General features: G+C 34.9%; 2 protein-coding genes and 1 pseudogene across 4 annotated transcripts; 2 read left to right on the forward strand and 1 right to left on the reverse strand.

The window, feature by feature from the left end:
• Positions 1-1072: 1072 nt before the first annotated feature.
• LOC147392971 (uncharacterized) lies at positions 1073-9359 on the reverse strand. Of its 2 annotated transcripts, XM_086456246.1 has the most exons (3): positions 8977-9359; positions 8751-8878; positions 1073-1268 (listed from the first exon to the last, which is right to left on the reverse strand). In XM_086456246.1, exons 1-2 carry the CDS (start codon positions 9164-9166, stop codon positions 8757-8759), a joined length of 312 nt encoding a protein of 103 aa, XP_086312372.1. In that variant the 5' UTR covers positions 9167-9359; the 3' UTR covers positions 1073-1268; positions 8751-8756. The 2 variants fall into 2 exon arrangements, with proteins under 2 accessions (XP_086312372.1, XP_086312371.1); XM_086456245.1 differs by lacking the exon at positions 1073-1268 and having other exon boundaries at positions 8582-8878; positions 8977-9356.
• Positions 9360-13010: 3651 nt separating this feature from the next.
• On the forward strand, positions 13011-20953 carry LOC147392972 (uncharacterized). Of its 2 annotated transcripts, none has more exons than XM_086455719.1 (3): positions 13011-13306; positions 17929-19529; positions 20608-20953. In XM_086455719.1, exons 1-2 carry the CDS (start codon positions 13299-13301, stop codon positions 19475-19477), a joined length of 1557 nt encoding a protein of 518 aa, XP_086311845.1. In that variant the 5' UTR covers positions 13011-13298; the 3' UTR covers positions 19478-19529; positions 20608-20953. The 2 variants fall into 2 exon arrangements, with proteins under 2 accessions (XP_086311845.1, XP_086311844.1); XM_086455718.1 differs by lacking the exon at positions 13011-13306 and adding an exon at positions 14090-14266.
• LOC147392973 (60S ribosomal export protein NMD3 pseudogene) lies at positions 13417-14214 on the forward strand (annotated as a pseudogene).
• Positions 20954-21537: the final 584 nt, after the last annotated feature.

Genomic DNA, 21537 nt, shown 5'->3' on the forward strand with positions numbered 1-21537 from the left:
AAATTATAAAAATATTCCTATAATTTTCAAAATCACCCTTCAATAATTTTTTAAATTATAAATAAATCATTTAGATACATATTTTGCACATGCCACCTTCTGGTACTATTGTAATGAGAGAATCCAAGTGGTGGAGTAGACACGGTTTCAACACTAAAATTTAAGTGGTTATAAATGCCCTCAATTTTATATTTAAATTTAATATAATAAAAATTATTTTAATCAAAAAATTGCATCCACATTAGGATTACTTTGGGTAATTTTCAAAATTACAATAATATCTAATTTTATTATCTAATACAAAAAAAAAATTAATTGATATTTTAAATTATAAATAAACCTTTTTGATACAAGAGTTTGCACAAACCACCATATAATTATATTAAAAGCCTAATTGGTTATACATCAAAAAGTAAATTTTTTTTTTCAAAACAAAAACTTAGTTTACATTGATAAATAAAAAGAATTTTAAAAAATTAAAAATAATAATTTTCTACTTTCAAAAGTGAAAGAAAATTTGATAATTCTCCCTCTCCCCAACACTCCTTCCATATTCAACCTCACACACCACCTCTCTCTCTCTCTCTCTCTCTCTCTCTCTCTCTCAATGAAATCCAAAGATTCCTTTAGTTTTCTCTAAACAAAACATCACAAATGATCACCAAGTAACCCTAGATTTTCTAATCAACGAAGAGGGATCCAAGACAACTTAGATTCAACTTGTCAATCTCTAGTTTTGAAATTCTATTCCTTAACATCCCTGACTTCCACAAGAGCTTTTTCTTCTGTTTTGATGCTCCTCTATCTCTTACTCAATTCCACGAAGACTAAAGATTTCTCAGTTGGAGGCAAGACAAACACATGGAAAATCTCAAATTGTGATTGCGATACTTTAAATAATGAATGGACAGCAACTTCTCGATACAAAATTGATGACTCACTCGGTAACTTCAAACACCTTCAACCTCATTTGGAAAAGGTAAAAATCACTATGAGAAGTGACAGAAAACTAAAAAGACCGGAAGATGGACAAGATTTGAGTACAGTGTCAGGTACAGTGATGCATTTATTAATTTATTATTGATTTTTAATTTAAGGAAGATGACAATGTCATGCCGTCCCATGTGAAATTCTTAAGAGGTTACAAGATCCAAAGGCGTAGATCTTGAGATGGCAGCAAAACCCAGCACACATTAACTCACTTCATGCATTGAGCTTGTACGAGTTTTATATATTATGAGTAACCCCGTATCCATCGATCTTGAGATCTAAATTGGAAAAAAAAAAGCAATTAAATGAAAGGAGGAGACCACAATCAAACATCGACATGTGCCCATCATTTGATGAAATCTTAAAAAGACATGTACTACATTTTTCAATAATATAGATGTGCCGATACAATCAAATATTTACAAAAGTATATAATCTGGGAAATTATATAGCTAAGCAAATTATCGTTCTCAATAAAACAGGTTTACCAATCAAAAAAAAAAAATTAACAATCAAAATTTGACAATTGGAATCCACCGTCACATTGAGAACATAACTAAACTAGAATAAATTTAGCACCGACAATTATTTAAAAAAAAAAAAAAAAACCATTTACCTCTATTTACTTACATATTATAAAGTACTGACCCACCAGTCTAAATAGAAAATTATGTGGTTCAATTCTGTGGGAGCGGATCCACTGTAATGGGTTTTTTCTAATAACACTTTATTAACAGTGGAGAGAGCACCACTAGGATTCATGGCCTGTATCAGATGTTTAAAATATTTGCAAAAAAAAAAAAAAAACACTTTATTTGACCTCACCGAAGGCTTTTTGAATCCATGGTATTGAGCTACCTATCAATCTATCTACCGAATAAAGAAGAAAAGCAAAAGTGAAGGACGGCTGGACTTTTTTTTTTTTTTTTCCCACCACCACTACCACAAGTTGAGAGACAGGACAGGTCATCATCTGCACTAATTTGCTACCCCAACCAGCTTTAAAACAAAGGGAAAACAAAAAAAAAAAAACATCACAGCAATTTTTTTATCATAACCCTAGTTTTGCCCTTGTACATCCATTTTGATTAAGAGTATTGTGTTTTACAATGCAGTGTAGATATACGTATAAACCTACCAGAAAATAAATTGAATGTAAAATGAGTAGCTCCAATAAGGTATGAAATAATAAAAAATTGACTCTGAAGTCGTAAAACAACACTTCAAGAAATATTTAAGCTGAAAGTTCTAAAACAACGATAAGAAGACCTAAAAAAATATGGATGAAGATAATGAAAATATATATAAACACACTTTCAATAATAGATATGAACCTAGATAAAGTGGAATGGAGGAACTTGATCTGTAAACCCCAAATCTTTAGAATAAAGCTCTGACGATTAGATTTCAATATATAAAAAAAAGTCGCCAATATGTTGGCAGGAAGGTCAACCAAATGGTCTTAAGAAACATAAAATTGGTAAAGTGTCAGAGATAAAGAGTATTGTAGGATTCATAGTTAATATTATTTATTGGATTTTGTTGGGAGCAAGATTTGAACTCAAGACCTTATTTCCTCTTGAGTGTGGTTTGTGTAGAGTTTTTCCATTTTTGGTGTAATCTTAGTTAAGAGAACATTTTTCTTATTTGTGAGTGTAAGAGAGAAAGAGACTGAGCATCGTGCGCACATAGGGGCCCAAGAAGACATCTCAACTATCTGAATTACGAATCCTCATCCCAAAAATGTGTGCAATAAGTATATGCTATAAGAAAATTTATCTTCCACCAGTCTTCGCAACGACTGACCTAGAAAAATTTTGTTCATGAATATGAGCTTTGTAAGGCCCAAAAATCAACACATTCAGCCAAACACACCAATTTCTAATTGACAAAGCAATTCCGTTCTTATACCCTCTACCATTTCATAGAATCTAATTTGAAGTTTCTCAAAATGATTAAGGACTAACATCAGCATTTTGAGAAGAGACCTAAAATAATGAGTGGCTAACGTGTTCTATCCAAGAGTAACTCTAGACCAAGCATACCAAAACTTTGCTTCCAGATGACAGCTTCTCAAATCTCACTCATCAGATTCCACAAACTTCCAATTGGCATACTTAATCCCAAAGGAAGACTGAGATATGAGGTAGGTCGATGACCCAAAATAAATAACCCATCTTTCTTTTTACAGATCTATAGATTTTAAAAGAAACTCTACCTGTATAGTGTTTTTTTTTTACACTACACTCCTAGTCCGAAGACGAGATAAATATTTCTAGTTATCATAACCAAGGTATTAAATTTCGATTTCGATGTCTATTTCGGTTAGTCTGGAAATGGAAATATTTCGATGAATATGGAAATGAATACATTTTTTTGAAATGATGGAAATGACAGAAATATTGATGAAATTTTCATTAACCCTGTAGGAAACAATAAAATAGGCATTAAAACACACTCATTAAGTCATCAAAATACAATAAACTATCATATGGAGTGAGAAATTGAATATCAACAACATTTTGCTACACAAATGCTCATGTAGTGAGAGACCGACAGTGGAAATAAGAATAATAATGTTGCATTACCTACATACAACTTAATATGTAAGACATTAAAATGAAGAAACTATTAAGCACTGCATTCATGTGTAATTATATTTCTTTTATTTTTTGAATAAGTACGAATAAATTGCTAATGTATCCAATTAATTGAAACATGGTTGATTGTATGTGTGCTTACATAAACGTACCAATATGCTTAGAATTGATTAAAATAAGATGATATATACAACTAACTAATCATAATTCATTTATACTAATGGATGAATGTTCTATGCAATTTTTACTAGTAAGTTCTTCCTAAAAGCAATTATAAGTTTTTTCAAAAAAAAAATATTTCGGTCGAAATTTACTATTCATCAAAATATTGCATTTTTATTCCTAAAAATTATAATTTGGGCCGAAATTCACTATTCATCGAAATATTTCACGAAATGAATGGTGATTTCCACCGAAATATATACAAAAAGAAATTGTCGATAAAATTTCGTCTCAGAACTTGTGGAAATGGAAATATTTCAATATATTTCGTGGAAATATGTCGAAATTTAATACAATGATCATAAGAATACACAATCCCTACTCCTTCCATAATATGTCCATTTATCTTAACTCTTAAGCCGAGAGATCAAACTTTCTCATTTACAAGCATTGGTGACCTCATTAAAAAGCTTGGTATCGCTTTACCATTTTTCAACCATCTCACATTCAACTTTTTCACTTCCAACTTTGGGATCCTTAGAACTCATTTGCAAGTATTCTTTTTTCTTTTTTACTTCCTTCAACAGAGAAGCTAATCTTCTCTTTTTTTATGCTTATCGTGGGTATCCTCACCCTTCGGGTGAGACTAATCCCACAGTCACACACACCACCCCCTCGGAAATTCCTATGAGTCGAGGTCAATCGGACCCTGGAAGGAGGCCCCAAGGAATTCATTGCTTCATGGGGTTTTGAACACTTTGATATTCTCCTCTATTGCTTTCAATTTCTTCTAAAACATATTTTCATATCTGCCCCCAACAAAATCCAATGACCACAATTTCACTAAACTTTTCGACAAAGTTAGGGTGCTTCAACCACATATTTATAGACCAAAACCGAATAGAATAACAACTATCTTCCTCAACGTCAAGGGACATCGAGGCATAATTTAAGGGAAAATCTTGTGGTAACTCTTTACATAACTATCAGGAAACGATCCATCCAACTCGCTAAGTACCAGGCCATCTTGCTAATTTGACCAAGTATACAAATCTCCTCCAAGAGGCAAAGCAATCAACATAACAAACTAAGCCAAGTCTTCTACATTCCTCGACACTCAATTACGTCCTATTTTTCAAAAGAAAATCTTGTAATATAAATATCTCTACCTCACTATGGAGCATCCTAAAGCCCTGCAATATCATCATGATAATCCCCAAATTTCCCATTAAAAGTCCGATTTGTTAGCCATACACCCTTGTGAAAAACCAAAGTAAATCCTCAACTCTACATCAGCACAAAAATGATATTAAGAATGCCACTAGTGTGTCATCAATAAAGATGCTTCTTTTACTGATAAAAAAAAGATGCTTCTTTTGTCCCACATGATCACAATACCCCCAATTGTACCTAGCACCGAAAGGAAATTCCACCCTATCTCCCAATAACTATACAACTATCTGATAATATGCTCGTTAACGAATTCCAAGTTAATCTTTTGAAAAATAATGACATCGAAGCAACACAACAAAATCATAAATTTCACAACAAATCTCTTTCTCTATTCATCTTTCATTCCAAGACATAAATTTAAATTTCATTGCATAACTCATTTTTGTACCCCTTAGATCTTCCTCTAGTCCAATTCAAGGGGCTTTTACTAATAATATCATTCAAACTCTCCAGTCTCCACCACTACTCTTTAATCCAGGTTTTTTCCCCTCCTCCTAATAGAAGTAACCAAATGTCACATATCATCATTACATACTCCGATTCCTTGGGTATCGTTGCCTACACCACCTTCATCCTAGCCCATATCCCCAGACCAAGTTAACTCCAAATATCCCTCATGCTTGCTTTTTCACCCTCCTTTTCATGGAGAACCCATCCTCCTTATGTCCCCACCCCTCACTAGACTTCTCAAGAAACTTGCAATGATTCACCCTTGTTACCAAAGGATGTAACTAATTTGACTCCAACTTCCCAATATTCTTTTTTATAGGTAAAATATTTTTATTAAGAAAGAAAAAAAGAACAAAGAAAGCGGACAAGATGACCACCAAGGAGAATAAAAAGAAAAGACAAGAAAAACAAAAAAGAAAAAAAACAACACAATACAACAACATAATCATCCTACTACACACTCATGCGCCACAAAGGAAATCCCACTTGAACACTTCTCAGTGCTCTTCAACAGCCACTTCAAGATATCCACTTGATTTTTTTCGATGGTGCAAACAATGAAGACAAAGGTGGACACCAGATGACACACCAAGTGTTTTACCTACCTGTTGATACCACCACAGAGCAATAGCGAGGCAACATGTGGTGGAAGCAAGGAGTCCCCAAAGCGGATGCCAAACAAACACAAGGTGGGCCCCTGGCCCCCCTTGAGATCATCAAGGGATAGCTACAATGTGTGAAAATGGCATTCGAAGAATGGTATAGAGGAGCACATTAAGCTTGTCATATAAAGGATAGAATGTGGGCGATTAGCCATCATCTCAGGTGCCCAAACAACATGTATGGCACAAAACAACTCTGGACATTGGCATCGAGCCAATTAGCTTGAAAGCCCCATCAACATGTTTTTTAGGATATCAAGGCATAGATCCTGAGGCTTCAAGGGCCAAGCAAATAATGTCGGTTGGTGGTCTGGTCCAAGAGACTATAAGAAGGAAGAAGGGGCAAGAAAGAACAGTAATAGAAAAACCATTGTGTGCGGGTTAGGCCACCATTGGAACCCTAGCTAAAGAACTATTATTGTAAAATGCCTTAAACATCTATGTAATCAAATTGATATCAAAAAATTTCTACCCTCTCCTTCTGAATTATGTTGGCTTATCCAATTACCCCCTTCTTGCATTTAGTCACAAGTAAATCGAAACTCTCATCCCTATCTAACTTACAATGTGATCTAACCCTATTTTTTCCCAATTTCTTTGCTAAAAAGATTCATTTGAAAGTGAATCTTTTGAATGACAAGAAATTCCCAAATGATTAGCCAAATTGCAACCCTTCACATTCATCCATCAAGGTTCTTCGAAATTTGAGAATATTTAATGGAGATGAATTTCCATTACTTGCCAAGAAAAGATGTAATAAGTTACAAAATATGGAAGAAGAAAAAAAAGGGAGTTCATGGAAAATGCCAAAATCATTATTTTTTCCTACCTGAGAACTTATAAGAAATTGGGGGACAAAGATTATGCTAAATAAAGAAAGTTTGGTCCATCATGCAATTATTATTATCTAATAAGCACACGACACGAGACACATAACCATAAGCAAATTGCAGATAGTTATGAATTTTTTTCTTAGATTGTCTTGAGCCTTACAAATCCCCAATATATACTAAAATGAGTTTCTATGCTCAATCATCCTGAGCTCCCAATTTCTTTAGGAGAACCACCCATTTTGGTATGCCTGTCACCGCCTTTCAACCAAGGACTTATAATTATTGTTCTTTCCTTAAGGTAATCTTTGAGCACTTCTGACCCTTATCCAATCTACCCCACCCTCACGTAATTCAATTTTTTAGGGCTACTTATTAATTCTCCTAAAAAACTTTCAACCGGGGTTAAGTTTCCTTCCTCATTTTTACACTTCAACTTTGCTTTACTTGAGCCCGGGGGGGGGGGGGGGGGGGGGGGGGGCTAGGGCAGCATAAATGGCCACTCTTACTTAACTCCCCGTAGAAATGGCACACAATGAAACCTCTTGAAATTCCTTTACATGCAGTTTCATCCCAGAAAAATCTCATTGAGCCACAAGTGGAAGGCTTCCCCCTCAACCAACCATCCTTTTTGCTTTTATTTTCTCTCTATTACCAAATGAAGACAATTTTCAACACCTGGGTGGCTCTAAATCCATTCTCAAAATATGCAAATTATCAATCGGTTCAAAACATAAGGCATGTGCTTCACTATGGCTCAAAATTATTTAGTGCATGCTCTTCTTAGACAACATCCCGAAAGGGATTTATGTACCTAAATCAGCTCCCTATGATACACCATATCAAAAACTTCTTTCCAGAATAGATCACTACCAAATTAGCGCATGCGCACACACACACTTCTTTCTACAATAGATCACTACCAAATTAGCGTGCGCGCACAAACAAAAAAGTAATGTGAAGTGTGCAAAAGCCAACATCTCATTGAAGATAAAATTTGTTGTTTTCAATTTAGAATTTTCTTTATCTCCCCCTAAAAACGCCTTGTTGTACATTTAATGGGCTCCCTAAAAATGTCTTTGTTGGACCTATGAACTGAAAAACATCTCTTAGATTTGAGTAACAAAATTGATCAAATCAAGTATTAAAATCAACCTTGAAAATTTATAAAATCAAATGACTAGAGTCACTAATCAAGTTGCATGTTTATACATAGGTCTAACAAAATCCCTATATAGGGGGTTAGCAGACTAAAAAGGTATCCCACAAGACATAGCTACATCAAAATCTTGGTGTTTAGGAATACAACAATATTTTTCCTTCAATGAAATGATAGTCTATGCATGCTTCATATATGTTAGGAGCTCGCATCAAACTCGAAGTCAGTGTTGTCCTAATTTTAGTAATATGTATTTTATTATTCATTTACTATTTAGATAGGTAATTCAACCACTTTCGGTAATCCGCCAATTTCAGAATTAATAGAATACTCTTGCTGCATTAAGTTTTTCGCATCTTAAAGTAGTTAAGCTTGAATAAAGAAAAATTTAGGAGGAGTCATCTTGTCTCTTATTATACTCTTTTTCTTACTCTTTGCATGTTAAGATCAAAGGGTACACCAATATATACTAGTATGTATTTTGATGCATATATATGTCTACAAGCACATAAGTATGTATTTATTTATAAGAGGATAATAGTCTATTGGGACAAACCACATCAACAAACCCTTGTTCGTGTATATTCATCTACATTTAACATCATCATTCAAGCAAAAAAGGAAAAGTAAGAGAACAACATTAGACTTAGAAAGAGATTTATACAATCTTTTACACAGGCGGTATGTTGGAGAAAGAGAAGCCTTTGTATCCCTTGTAAGCGTAGTACGCGATCCTCGTATAATAGAAACCCGGAATAAAGAGAACCGATCCCAAAATAGCGAAGAAAATCCCTAAAAAAAAAATATCAGAAAAACAAATCAAGAATCAAAGAAGATAGATATAAAGAAATTAAACCTAGCCAGGGTTCCGTAATCCACAAATTCCATACCATGAGCTCTGTCTCCGCCTACATCGTTACAAGCCATGAAAATCCCCAAAATGATGCCTAGGGTTCCGAAGATAAGCAAAGAAACTGCCAGAGCGATTTCTTTGATTGGAGGTCGATTGTGGACGATATAAGAAGACTCCATCATGATGTCTTCATCTGAAATTGAGAAAGCGTGATCGACATACGCCATTGATAGATTCAGTAAAGTTGAGATAAAAGGACTTTTCGCTATATTTAGAGAAAGAAACTTCAGCAACTCCGCTAAATTTAGATGAGTTTGGAATAACTTGAAACACAAATATGCTTCTTCGAGGACATGGATTTCTTTAGATTGTTAGTCTGTCTACTTCGATAAAACGAGGTATCAACTTTGAATCGACATTTTTTTTATTACACGTCCGCGGTGGGTAAAAATCCACAACACCCTTCGCGGTCTGGGGAAAACTTTGAAGCGGTTAACCTGCTTCAAAATTTTGAAGAAACACTTTCTATTGGATTACACGTGGCATTTTCCAGGAGGTATTTTTAATTGTGGCGGAAACGTCGATTTTTGTTTTTCTGTATTTTTCATGTGAAGATTCAGCATTTGGGGGTCAAATAATACTTTTAAGTTGGGATGAAAACGATAAGGTTGAATGAAATTAAGTTGAAAAGTATGAAATTTCATTGATAATAATGAAAACAAGTTGAAAAATGATGGGATTTTACTTCAAAATAATAATATTTAGGTTTAAATTGATGAGAAACAGGTTTAAGAATTATTAAGATTCTCATTGCTATCGTGCTTAAAGTGATCAAATTAAACATATTTAAATTATTTAAATCGAAGGACATTTTTGTAATTTCGACGTATGAGGGTATTTTGGATATTTTACCATCTCTGTTAAAAGATTTACATATTTATTAATAGTTTGACGAAGTTAATAAAAGTCAAGGAGATAAACCTTATCTTGTATTTTGAGATGGGTATCACTTTTCATAGAGCAAAGTGAAAACATGAGAGTAGTGTAATATTCTCGTAAGTGAATCTCGACTTCATCAATTTCCACCTATGAAAATGAACTAACTGTAGAGGGTAAAATCGGTATTAGACACATGGCGTAAATAAGTTGAGCATTGGTCACATTGAATATTTAATACATATCTCGAAGCATTTATTGGTATATCTTGAATTAAATTTATTTGATTAAGATTGGAATTTTATCAAAAAAATAGAAAATCTCTTAATTGACTAAAAAGTATCTATTTCTAGATAGTGGTAGATTTGTAGAGAATCATAAATTGTTTTACTTTTCTTTTAGGATTTGACTTTTTTATTTATATAATGGTAATTCTTTGGTAGATAAGAGAGGGGGGGCTCTGATTAGGAGGAAGAAAAGTAAAATAGACTAGGTTTTGTAAATTTTATAATTGTTTTAAGAATACTGGGATTGCTCTACGAAGTTCGGAGACGTAGTCCAGATTTGAGACGAACCATGTAAACAAATCGTGTTTCTTGTCTTCTCTCCATTTTCTTTTATGATTTTTTGTGCGATTTTGATCATTCGTATGCATCAATAACAGTGAAAATCGATTGTTAGGAGTAAATCTTGATAAATCAAACGACATCCAAGATTTTGCCTCTATAATGATTAAATTATTTTTCAATAATTATATTCTAATTCACGTGGATTTTCCCTAGTATGATGCAATGGTCATTTAATCTTAAGTTAAAATTATTTCTTTGGTTGCGATAGGTCCATGGTTTAAAACATCATCGACATAATCTATCTCGAAAAACATCCAGCAACAGATAGATGAACAAGTCATCTCAACTTTACCATATCTAATGAAACGATGAGATGTATCAAACGAGGTATTGAAAATCCCATACGAAATTTTCGAGATGTCTCATTCTACTCATCTTTTCACTATACAATCTCAAATTTGTTTTTTCATCTTAACGAAGTGAACCAAAAATTTAAAGGGTTTGCCAAGACCTTCATTTTCCTCCTCCAAATCATGCCAAAATACACCCCATTCTTCTTGAAAAATGTTTTTTTTTTATTTGAAAATCTACTTCAAATTTGTCAAGTATTGCAAAGAGTCAATTGTCTTTAGTTTTTATTATAATCAATTTAGAAATTTTGTAGATTTTTTAAATGTAAAAATCCATTGTCACATTACCAAATGAGATGACTCGTCCGAGACAACTCGGTCTCAATCTTGGATGAGACGAGATGTCAAGTTTTAAAACCACAAATAGGTCTCCACCTTTAGTTTTGTTGGAGTTGTCGAACAATTTTAAGCCCATTTATACTAGTTCCTTTTAAACTCATCAATAATCCTAATTTAATCAAAGTATACGATGCAAAGTTCTTGATATAACTTTCAAACTTTAACCTAGGGGTGTCAATGGGTTGGCTTTAATCCGGTTCTTGTCAATTTTGGATTTAAAACCGGAACCCAAGAAAGTTTAAACCATAACCACTATATTTTTTTGATTCCAATTCTTGTTAATTCCAAATCCAATTTTAAAATAAGTGGAATCGGAATCGTAAAAAATCACAGGTATCCATTAGTTCTGGTTCTCAAGAATCGAATGGGAAAAAATATTTAAAATTATTATAAAAAAAATTCATTTTATAAAATAACATATTATTTACAAAGTATCAACTTAATTATAATTGGTTCCATTAAAAATATGATTTAATGACATTTTTGAAAAATTAAAAACCATATTCTTTACAAGTTATTATAAAGATGACCCATTTCAAACTCCAATATTTAGTTTATATGGAAAATTGAAAAAAATTATATACATACATATATATGGGGGCGGTTCAAGGGCCATATGAGAAAACATATGAAAAAACTTTCGTTTTTCAAAATAAGAGTTAGAGGTTTTGGATTGAACTGATTTTTTGCAAGGATGGTCACTATGATGAAAAGATCATCCTCACAAAAAATCAGCTCAATCAGAAACTTCTAAATCCATCAAAAGTGATTTACAAATTAGTGAGAAAAATTAGTAAAAAATCGATAGTCCACATTCTAAATCACTTTTAATGGGGTTAGAAGTTTCAGATTGGGCTGATTTTTTTTTTTTTTGGATGATCTTCCCATCATAGAGATCATCCTCACAAAAAATCAGTTCAATCCAAAATTTCTAACCCATATTTTAAAATTTTATTAAAAACGAAAGTTTTTACATATGTTTTTCATATGGCCCTTGAACCTGACCCCATATATATCTATATCTATATATATATATATATATATATATATAAATTTTAAAATATAGAAAACCTTCAATCATGTATAATGTAAAAATAAATGACAAAATAAATCAATTTCGGGTACCCGTGGGTATCCATCGGATAGAATCTAATGTCAATGGGTGTCCATTGACACCTCTACTTTAACTAGGGGTGCACATTGGTTCGGGTCAAACCAATAATAACCGAACCAATGCATTTTGGATTGGGTTCGTTCGATTTTAGTATTCTTTGATTCAATTCTGGGTAGTTAAGAAGACCTATTGATTCGGTTCGATTATCGATTTAGGTGTATAATAGAATCAAACCAAATCGAGAACCGAACTAATATAATATATAATGATATTTTATATAATATGGGTTGGGATTCGTTGACTTGTAAGAATAACTTATGAAAAAAACACATGATTCAAACCCTTTAAACACAAAATCCATTAGTTGAGATTAGATTAGAGAATTAGAAAATCTTCTCAAGCTTTTATCTCTTATTCTTCTTCAAGTGTGAAAACTAGGGGTGCAAGTTAATTTGGTTCAAATCGAGAATCAAATCAAATCGTAAATTTTGGATTAATTTAATTCAGTTTATACTAAGTAACGGTTTGATTTCGAATATTAAAAAAGAAGAATCGATAGATTCGATTCAATTCTCGATTCAACTTAATAAATAACCGAACCAAATCGAAAATTGAACCAATATACAATTTTAAAATTAAATATAATTTTTTTTTTTCACAACCCTAAAGAATAAAGTCTCTTGTTCTCTTTCCTTCTCTATCTTTCCCTCCACTACACTCTCTCTCTCTCTCGTTTCTTGCGGCTGCGGGCTGGTCTCAACTCCGGCGGCCGGGTTCCTCTCTCTCTCTCTCTCTCTCCCTCTCTCCTCTTGCAACTTGCTAGGCGTGTGGTTGCTGGTTGCGGGCTGCTTCTCAACTCCGGCGGCCGGAGTCATCTTTCCTTCCCTCTCTCTCTCTCTCTCTCCTCTTGCAACTTGCAAGGCGTGCGGCTGCGGGCTACCTCTCAACTCCGGCGGCCGGTCATCCCTCCCTCTGTGATTTGGTTGCTTTTATGAATAGGTTTGCTCACTTACCTGTCTCTTCTATACTGTTGGGTGTTTGTTAGATTATGTTTTGGCTGTTTTATTTATTTATTTTGGAAATCATAAAGAACATTACAAGAGCAATAAATTTCTGTTGAAATATGCCCAATTTGTCGTGAAGATCTAATCTGCTTCCCCCCAAAAGTTGCTATTGGTTTGGGGAATCTGGGTCCTCTTGTATTGTGCACAAAGGTGAGCAACAACAATGTACTTTTGGATACTTATACTCTTAAGGCACTCGTTCATGGATTCAGACCAGTATTGGAGAACATCTTTTAAGTCTCTACTTTCGAGTAGGCAACTTGTAGAATATATTGTACTTGATGTGGAGTCCATGACATCTGAAGTTAATGTTGGGGGCTCAAAGTATGCTTTAGCTGATGTTCAGGTGGTACGTGTATCTGATTTCGGAAAAAAATGACAATTTTTTTACATTAAGAACACACCTTGGCCATCTTCTGAACCTCGGTGATTATGCTCTTGGCTATATCCTATATGGAGCTAATAGTAATGATATTGAACTCGACAAATATAATACCGGATGCAATTTTAATAAAGAAGAGCTATGAAGAGAAGCGTCAGGTATTGTGTGGGAAGCCTCGTTCTTGGAAGCTTAAATCCATGAACATGGAGGTGGATATCTCTTCTAAAGTAAGACTTGATAAGGAGAATATGGATGTAGACTATGAACAATTCTTGAAAGACTTGGAGGAAAACCACGACTAGAGGTTTAACATATCGTTGTACCGCAATAGAGATTATAAGCCGTCGGAGATGGCGTCTATGCATGCTGGGGAGGATGTGCCTTCGGTCCCACTGGAGGAATTGATGGCTGAACTTGATTTAAGTGAGGGTGATGATGATGACGAGAGCATGATGGAGTGATTTGTAGGAGGTTCATTTTCAATTGGATTATGTCTTCATCTTTCATCAATGGGTATGACTTCTATTAGGATTTATTTTTTTATATTTACAAAATTACCATTATATAATTACCAAAATACCCCTATTTGTGTACTAAAAACAAAATAATAAATTTATCCATTGAAACTTAGTTTATGCATTTGAACATTGTGCCAGAACAACATACTTCTTACTTGCAGTTCCCAAGTGAGTTTAAAAGAACCTAGATGTGCTAGTTGGAGGGGTTTGCTTAGAGTTATTTTGAAGTGTTAGAAATTAACCTAAGTGGATGAATGTGACCATCCTACTCTGAAAATATTGCCTTGGAATACAGAGTTTATTACAAAGTAATGAACACTATAGTTCTTGATGTAGCATACACAGGACAAATCTCTGGAACAACCACCCTGTTCCTCACAAATTTCAAAAACAAAGTTCTAACTCCTAGGTCAATCACATGGGAAGAAATAGACATAGAAACTAATTGGGAAATAAAAACAGCCCAAGAATCAGAACCCAAAGAAAATGAACAAGTGGAATCAATAGTAGAAAAACCTGATGGTTCTATTCAAATAAATTTCATAAGACAAGACACTGATTCTTTTCAAGTGTCAAGGCCTTCAACTAAGCCCGAATTCAAGCCAAACTCCATATAAGAGTCCACACTATATTAGAGACAAAGTATCTAACCTCCTTACTGAATGCCCACAATTCGAATCACCATTTTAAGCTCCCCCCCCCCTCTCCCCCTTCAAAAAAAAAAAAAAAAAAACAAAAATTTAGAGTTAGGGGGAAAAAATGGTGACCCAAATCCATAAATGCCACAACACATTAAAAAAAAAAATCAGAAACCATGCATCGCCATGACAGGACAAAAGGATGAGATACCTAGAGATTGGCCAAAATAATTCTTGAAACATGTCTATTATGGTGAAAAATTAGTGATCCAAATGGGCTCTCAACTTCATCACATACACTAATTATGGGTCCAAACGTGGAATTAAATCTAATATCAATAACGAAAAATATACAAGTATATAAAGAATTAAAATACAGATAGAGAGGAGTGATTTAATTTTTTTTTTTTCAGAAGTCTCGTACCTTTGTCTTTGGTTTTCTCAGAAACAGAGGAAAGCTGTGGGCTTAGGGTTAAGGGATTTTATTGGGAGAAAGAGAGAGGTTCAAGTAAAAGATGACTTTGCCCTGTATTTCCATGTTTTAACAGAACATTGTTAAAGGGTAATTTTGGGATAAGGGTCTAAAGAAGCAGATCTCCTTTACCCGATGTCGGTTAAAGTTAGGGATGCACATGGTTCGGTTTGGGGGCAAATTCGGAATCGAAGCGAACGTGATTCCGTTCTACCAATCCAATTTTGGAATCGAACCAACCCAAACTGACTTTAGTTCGGTTCGGTTCGATTCTCGGATCAAACCTTGCTGTTTTGGATGTGTCTACAGAAGGATAGAACCATAGATGCTTTTCATCGGGATATGAGTGAGAAGCATCTATGGTTCTGGGACTGTCATCTGTGCACACCAAATCACCAATTTCCAAGGTTGAAGGAACCATGACATAGAACATCTATGTGGAGAATTATCGGTAACCATTTGAGATAAATGGATTTGATGAAATGGGTAACATTTATTTTTGCAAAAAATGCATCTGTTTACCATCTCCTCTTACTTGTTTTTTCCATGGCTGAGTTATAACAGATGCACAAAGCGTAAAAGATAAAATAGTTTATGTGATGGTTCTAGTAGTATAAAAGATAAAATAGTTTGGCCTCTGGCAACTCAATTTCCGTCTCTGTACACTTGTTCTATTAAGAAGAACCGCTCTATTCAGCAGTGTTTGGTTCGCAACGAGTCTGGCCCTACTTGGGACTTGGGATTCAGGAGAAACTTTAATGACTGGGAGTTAACTCAGGTGACATCTCTCCTTGATCTTCTACATACGTCTAACCTCAACGACAACGAACAGGATAAGTGGGAATGGACAAGGGCTAAGGATTTGAGATTTTCTGTCAGGTCTTTCTTTAAATGGCTTTCTTTCGAAGCTGAGCGACCCTTATTGGGCTCAATCACTTGGTCCAGGTTAGTTCCGTCTAAAATATCTTTTTTTGTTTGGTTGGCCGCCCTTGGTAAGATTCTTACGTTGGATAATTTGATTGTGCGGGGTTGGATCATTCCCAATGGCTGTCCATTATGCTTGAGTGATGGAGAATCTGTTGATCATACTTTAGTCCATTGTTCTTTTTCTTATAATATTTGGTCAATCTTCCTTGGTATGTTCGGTATGAACTGGGTCCTCCCTCGTAAGTTTTCTTCGGTGTTAGTTGAATGGACCAATAACGCTTTCCACATCAGAAAAAGGATCCTATGGGCTATGCTTCCCTCGGCTATTGCTTGGGGAGTCTGGAACGAGAGAAACAACAGAGTGTTCAACAACAAGAGCAGTACCACTCGTGCAAGATTCTTGGAAATTTTGGGTCTGTTATACATTTGGTCGAAGCAGAATATAGAGTTCGCGGGGACTACCTTCGACGATTTTGTTTTTAGATGGGACTCTTTATGTAATCAGTGATGTTGTTTTTGTTTTTTTGTTTTTTTGTTTTTTCTTTGATTTGCTACTTTTTGCTTGTTGTTTGTTCTTGAGGCTCTCTCGGCCTCTCTCTTTGTAGTTCTCCTTCTTTTGCTCAATACATTATACTTTTCAAAAAAAAAAAAATAGTTTGGCTATGGCTGCCATTGGGTTACCCACTTGCCCTTATAAATTCGTGAGAGAGAGAGAGAGAGAGACCTTTCTTAGCTCTTCAATATTCTGCGTGAGGTGGCAACAACAATTCAACTGGTGAGGGATGACAAGGACTAGGGTTTTCACTAGGGGTGCAACTTGGTTCGGGTTGGTTCGGTTTAGAGCAAAATCATAACCGAACCGACCAAGGTCGGTTCCATTATAGAACTGGAACCGAACCGAATTGATCTAGAACCGAACCAACACAAACCAACCTTAATTCGGTTTGATTCGGTTCGGTTCCATGGGTTGTCAAAAAAAACTTCATCTAATATTTTCTTTTGTTAAATAAAAAAATAATAGAAAAAATCTTTCTTTTTTCCATGCGGTGATGGGAAATTGAACTAAAATTTACCACGTCAAAAACCCATCTTTGCAGAGTAGGTCAGTTGTGTAACCGCGGAGTACCCGTTTTCAACCATTCATCTTTTATATATATATATATATATATATATATATATATATATATATATATATTTATTTATTTATTATAGAAATTATTTTGTTTGAATTGGAGAACTTGAATGGTCTAGATTGATGATTCAGTGGTTTGCATTTATGGCAATGTTGTGTGGGTTGAATGGTTCAAACTTCAAATTGATTATTTTTCTAGTAATAGATGCTTAGATGATTGACTTATTGTGATATATTGTTTGAGAGCTATGGGGAGAGTGGTTTACAATATTGGCATGTATCAGCCGATACGTATCGGAATCGGTTAAGACCAATACGAAACAATGAATGTTTCGAGGATGTATCGGAATGGATTGAATGTATTGCCCAATACCGTATTGGTTTTTTCATTGACCAAAACATTCAATCAACACAAATACTTTAAACCCCCATGGGGAGTTCCATTTTTAAGTGGGTGCCTTCTTTTTTGTGTGTTTTGTTACATCTAGGTCCTTGATCATGGCCGGAGAAGCAGGTATGTTCAAGGTACATCAAACCATTGGTAGTGTTCTATGTTGCAAATGTGGAATTCCAATGACACCAAATGCAGCAAATATGTGCGTAAAGTGTCTCCGATCCGAAGTTGACATCACTGAAGGTCTACAAAAGCACGTAATCATCATGCACTGCCCCGAGTGTGACAGTTACTTGCAACCACCTAGAACCTGGATAAAAGCTCAATTAGAATCCAGGGACCTCTTAACGTTTTGTGTGAAGAGGTTGAAGAATTTGAACAAAGTTAGATTAGTACACGCAGAATTTGTCTGGACTGAGCCTCATTCAAAGAGAATCAAAGTGAAGCTGAAAGTACAGAAGGAGGTTCTTAATGGGGTGATTCTCGAGCAAGCTTATATAGTCGAGTACGTTCAACAGGACCACATGTGCGAGTCATGTACTAGGGTTCAAGCAAATCCTGACCAATGGGTCGCCGCAGTCCAACTCAGACAACATGTTTCTCACAGAAGGACTTTCTTTTACTTGGAACAACTTATTCTCAAGCATGATGCAGCCGTTCGAGCCATAAAAATCACGCAAATGGATCAAGGTATCGATTTCTTCTTCACTAATCGGAGCCACGCCGTGAAATTTGTGGAGTTTGTGGGCAAAGTCACTCCTATCAAGAGCCGCCACGATAAACAACTGGTATCCCATGATTCCAAAAGCAATAACTACAATTACAAGTACACTTTCTCTGTTGAAATCTGCCCAATTTGTCGTGAAGATCTAATCTGCCTTCCCCCAAAAGTTGCTATTGGTTTGGGAAATCTGGGTCCTCTTGTATTGTGCACAAAGGTTAGCAACAACATTGTACTTTTGGATCCTTTTACTCTAAGGCACTCATTCATGGATTCAGACCAGTATTGGAGGACACCTTTTAAGTCTCTACTTTCAAGTAGGCAACTTGTAGAATATATTGTACTTGATGTGGAGTCCATGACTTCTGAAGTTAATGTTGGGGGCTCAAAGTATGCTTTAGCTGATGTTCAGGTGGCACGTGTATCTGATTTCGGAAAAAATGACAAAATTTTTACATTAAGAACACACCTTGGCCATCTTCTGAACCCCGGTGATTATGCTCTTGGTTATGACCTATATGGAGCTAATAGTAATGATATTGAACTTGACAAATATAAGGGTCTCATCATCCCGGATGCAATTTTAATAAAGAAGAGCTATGAAGAGAAGCGTCAGATATTGCGTGGTAAGCCTCGTTCTTGGAAGCTTAAATCCATGAACATGGAGGTGGATATCTCTTCTAAAGGAAGACTTGATAAGGAGAATATGGATGCAGACTATGAACAATTCTTGAAAGACTTGGAGGAAAACCCCGACTTGAGGTTTAACATATCGTTGTATCGCAATAGAGATTATCAGCCATTGGAGATGGCGTCGATGCATGCTGGGGAGGATGTGCCTTCGGTCCCACTGGAGGAATTGATGGCTGAACTTGATTTAAGTGAGGATGATGATGACGACGACGAGAGCATGATGGAGTGATTTGTAGGAGGTTCATTTTCAATTGGATTCTGTCTTCATCTTTCATCAATGGGTATGACTTCTATTAGGACTTATTTTTTTATATTTACAAAATTACCATTATATAATTACCAAAATACCCCTACTTTTGTACTAAAAACAAAATAATAAATTTATCCATTGGAACTTAGTATATGGATTGAACATTATGCCAGAACAACGTACTTCTTACTTGCAGTTCCCAAGTGAGTTTGAAAGAACCCAGACCCACCAGTCGGAGGGGTTTGCTTAGAGTTATTTTGAGGTGTTAGAAATTAATCTAACTGGATGAATGTGACCTTCCTGTCTTCTTTTTTAATGGGTAAGCCAGACTCGAGCCCACGACCTCAAAGTTGCTTTGCAATGTGTCAAACCAACTGAGCTATGGGTCTAAAGACCATGTGACCATCCTGTCTTGGTTTTTACTTATATTTTTGTCTATGATTGATTGTGACCCAAGTTAATGGCATGGGAGTATTGGATTGTGGGTACAAGCCCTTGTATATCATGTGCAGTTTCTTCTTGTAATATATTCTATCATTTCTGTAACTCATCTCCCTTTTCCCAATGCAACTGACTCTGCTTGTCCATATACACTTCTAGACATTAAAAACTACAGTTTCACATGCCAACAATTACCTTTGTTAAGTTTAATTGATGACATATTACTCCAGGTTGTAACAATGGTAATCTAAATGTCTAATGTAACATTTCGTTTGTAGTCTGCTTGATGTCAATTTATTTCGAGAACAGATCTTTTTACTCATTTGTATTTTGAAATTCTCTCCACTTGTGGTGCAAAGATTTACAAATCTCTTTCATTTGTAGAAAGCAACAAGTATCTTGTTCTGATATTTTTCGCAACTAATGAGTATCTGAGGCTGAACATATGTGCATCTATTACATATTTGACTCGTTGATTTGTTAATGCTGTGGCAATATACTTCGGCTGGTTGCTTTCTCCTTCAATTAGTTGTTAAATGTGTCGTATGTTTTACTAAGCAATCTAAGGTTTTTGGGTGATTGGCCCTTGTAACTATTATTGGTTGAACGTCATGAATCTTGTCCTATGCATCTCTCAATTTAATGAACAGTTGTGTTTTTTATTGTAGGAGGAACGAGGAGCTAAATCCAGGGAGATCAATATTTACTTTCTGCTAACCGGACAAAGTTGGTCGAAGTGTGATATTTTTGGGCAAAATAGTTTGAATTAGAATGTGAGTTGGCTCATTTGAGTGTATAACTAGGTCTTTACATTGCTTTTTTTTTTTTTTTGATATCCAAACCATTTAAATACTATCTGATTTATGTTTTTGATGATTTCTTCCCTTTTGGAAAGGAACTCAAGCTTTTTGAGACAATTTTCTCCCCATGGTTCGTAACATCTTTGTATTAGACAGTTGTGATCTCATGGTTTAAAGAACATGAATACTTGTCATGACACTTGGCAGTTTCTTATTCCAAGCATTGGTTAATTTTTATTTTGTACCGATGTGTGCGGATCCCAATGCAAATCTGGCAAGTAAAGAAAAAAAGACTGCCACGATATGTCTCAATTCAAAGTAGTTGCTTGGGTTGGATGATGATCAAGAACTACCCTAGATCTTGATTGACAGTCGAGATCAAACCATGGATTTGCTTGGCAAACGAGAGTAGTACACGATAATCAGTAGGTGAATGTGGGTTTTGAATCAGATTGTGTATCAATCCTCAGATTTTAACCAAATTTTCAAAATCTTAAATACCACTCTTTAACATTGCAAAGTCTGTAGTATGGCTAATTTTATTCTGAACCGGAATTGGATTGGAGTTTTGGATAATTTTTTATTGAAACTTGTTAGAGTTGGGTGATCTTTGAACAATGAGAACTGATAATTTGGAATCGTTTAAAGAGAATTTTTACAGTTTAGGATCTGATTTCATCAATTTGTGAATCAAACTTGATAAAAATTGGAATTGAGAAAATTTAATGGCTCTAGTTTTGATTCCTTTGGCAATAGAACCGCAAACATAGGATGTTGGCTGGAATTACAAAATCCAAT

The sequence above is a fragment of the Akebia trifoliata genome, chromosome 10 (assembly GCF_017979445.1).
Source record: "Akebia trifoliata isolate Shusen 1 chromosome 10, ASM1797944v1, whole genome shotgun sequence".
Taxonomy (NCBI): Eukaryota; Viridiplantae; Streptophyta; class Magnoliopsida; order Ranunculales; family Lardizabalaceae; genus Akebia; species Akebia trifoliata.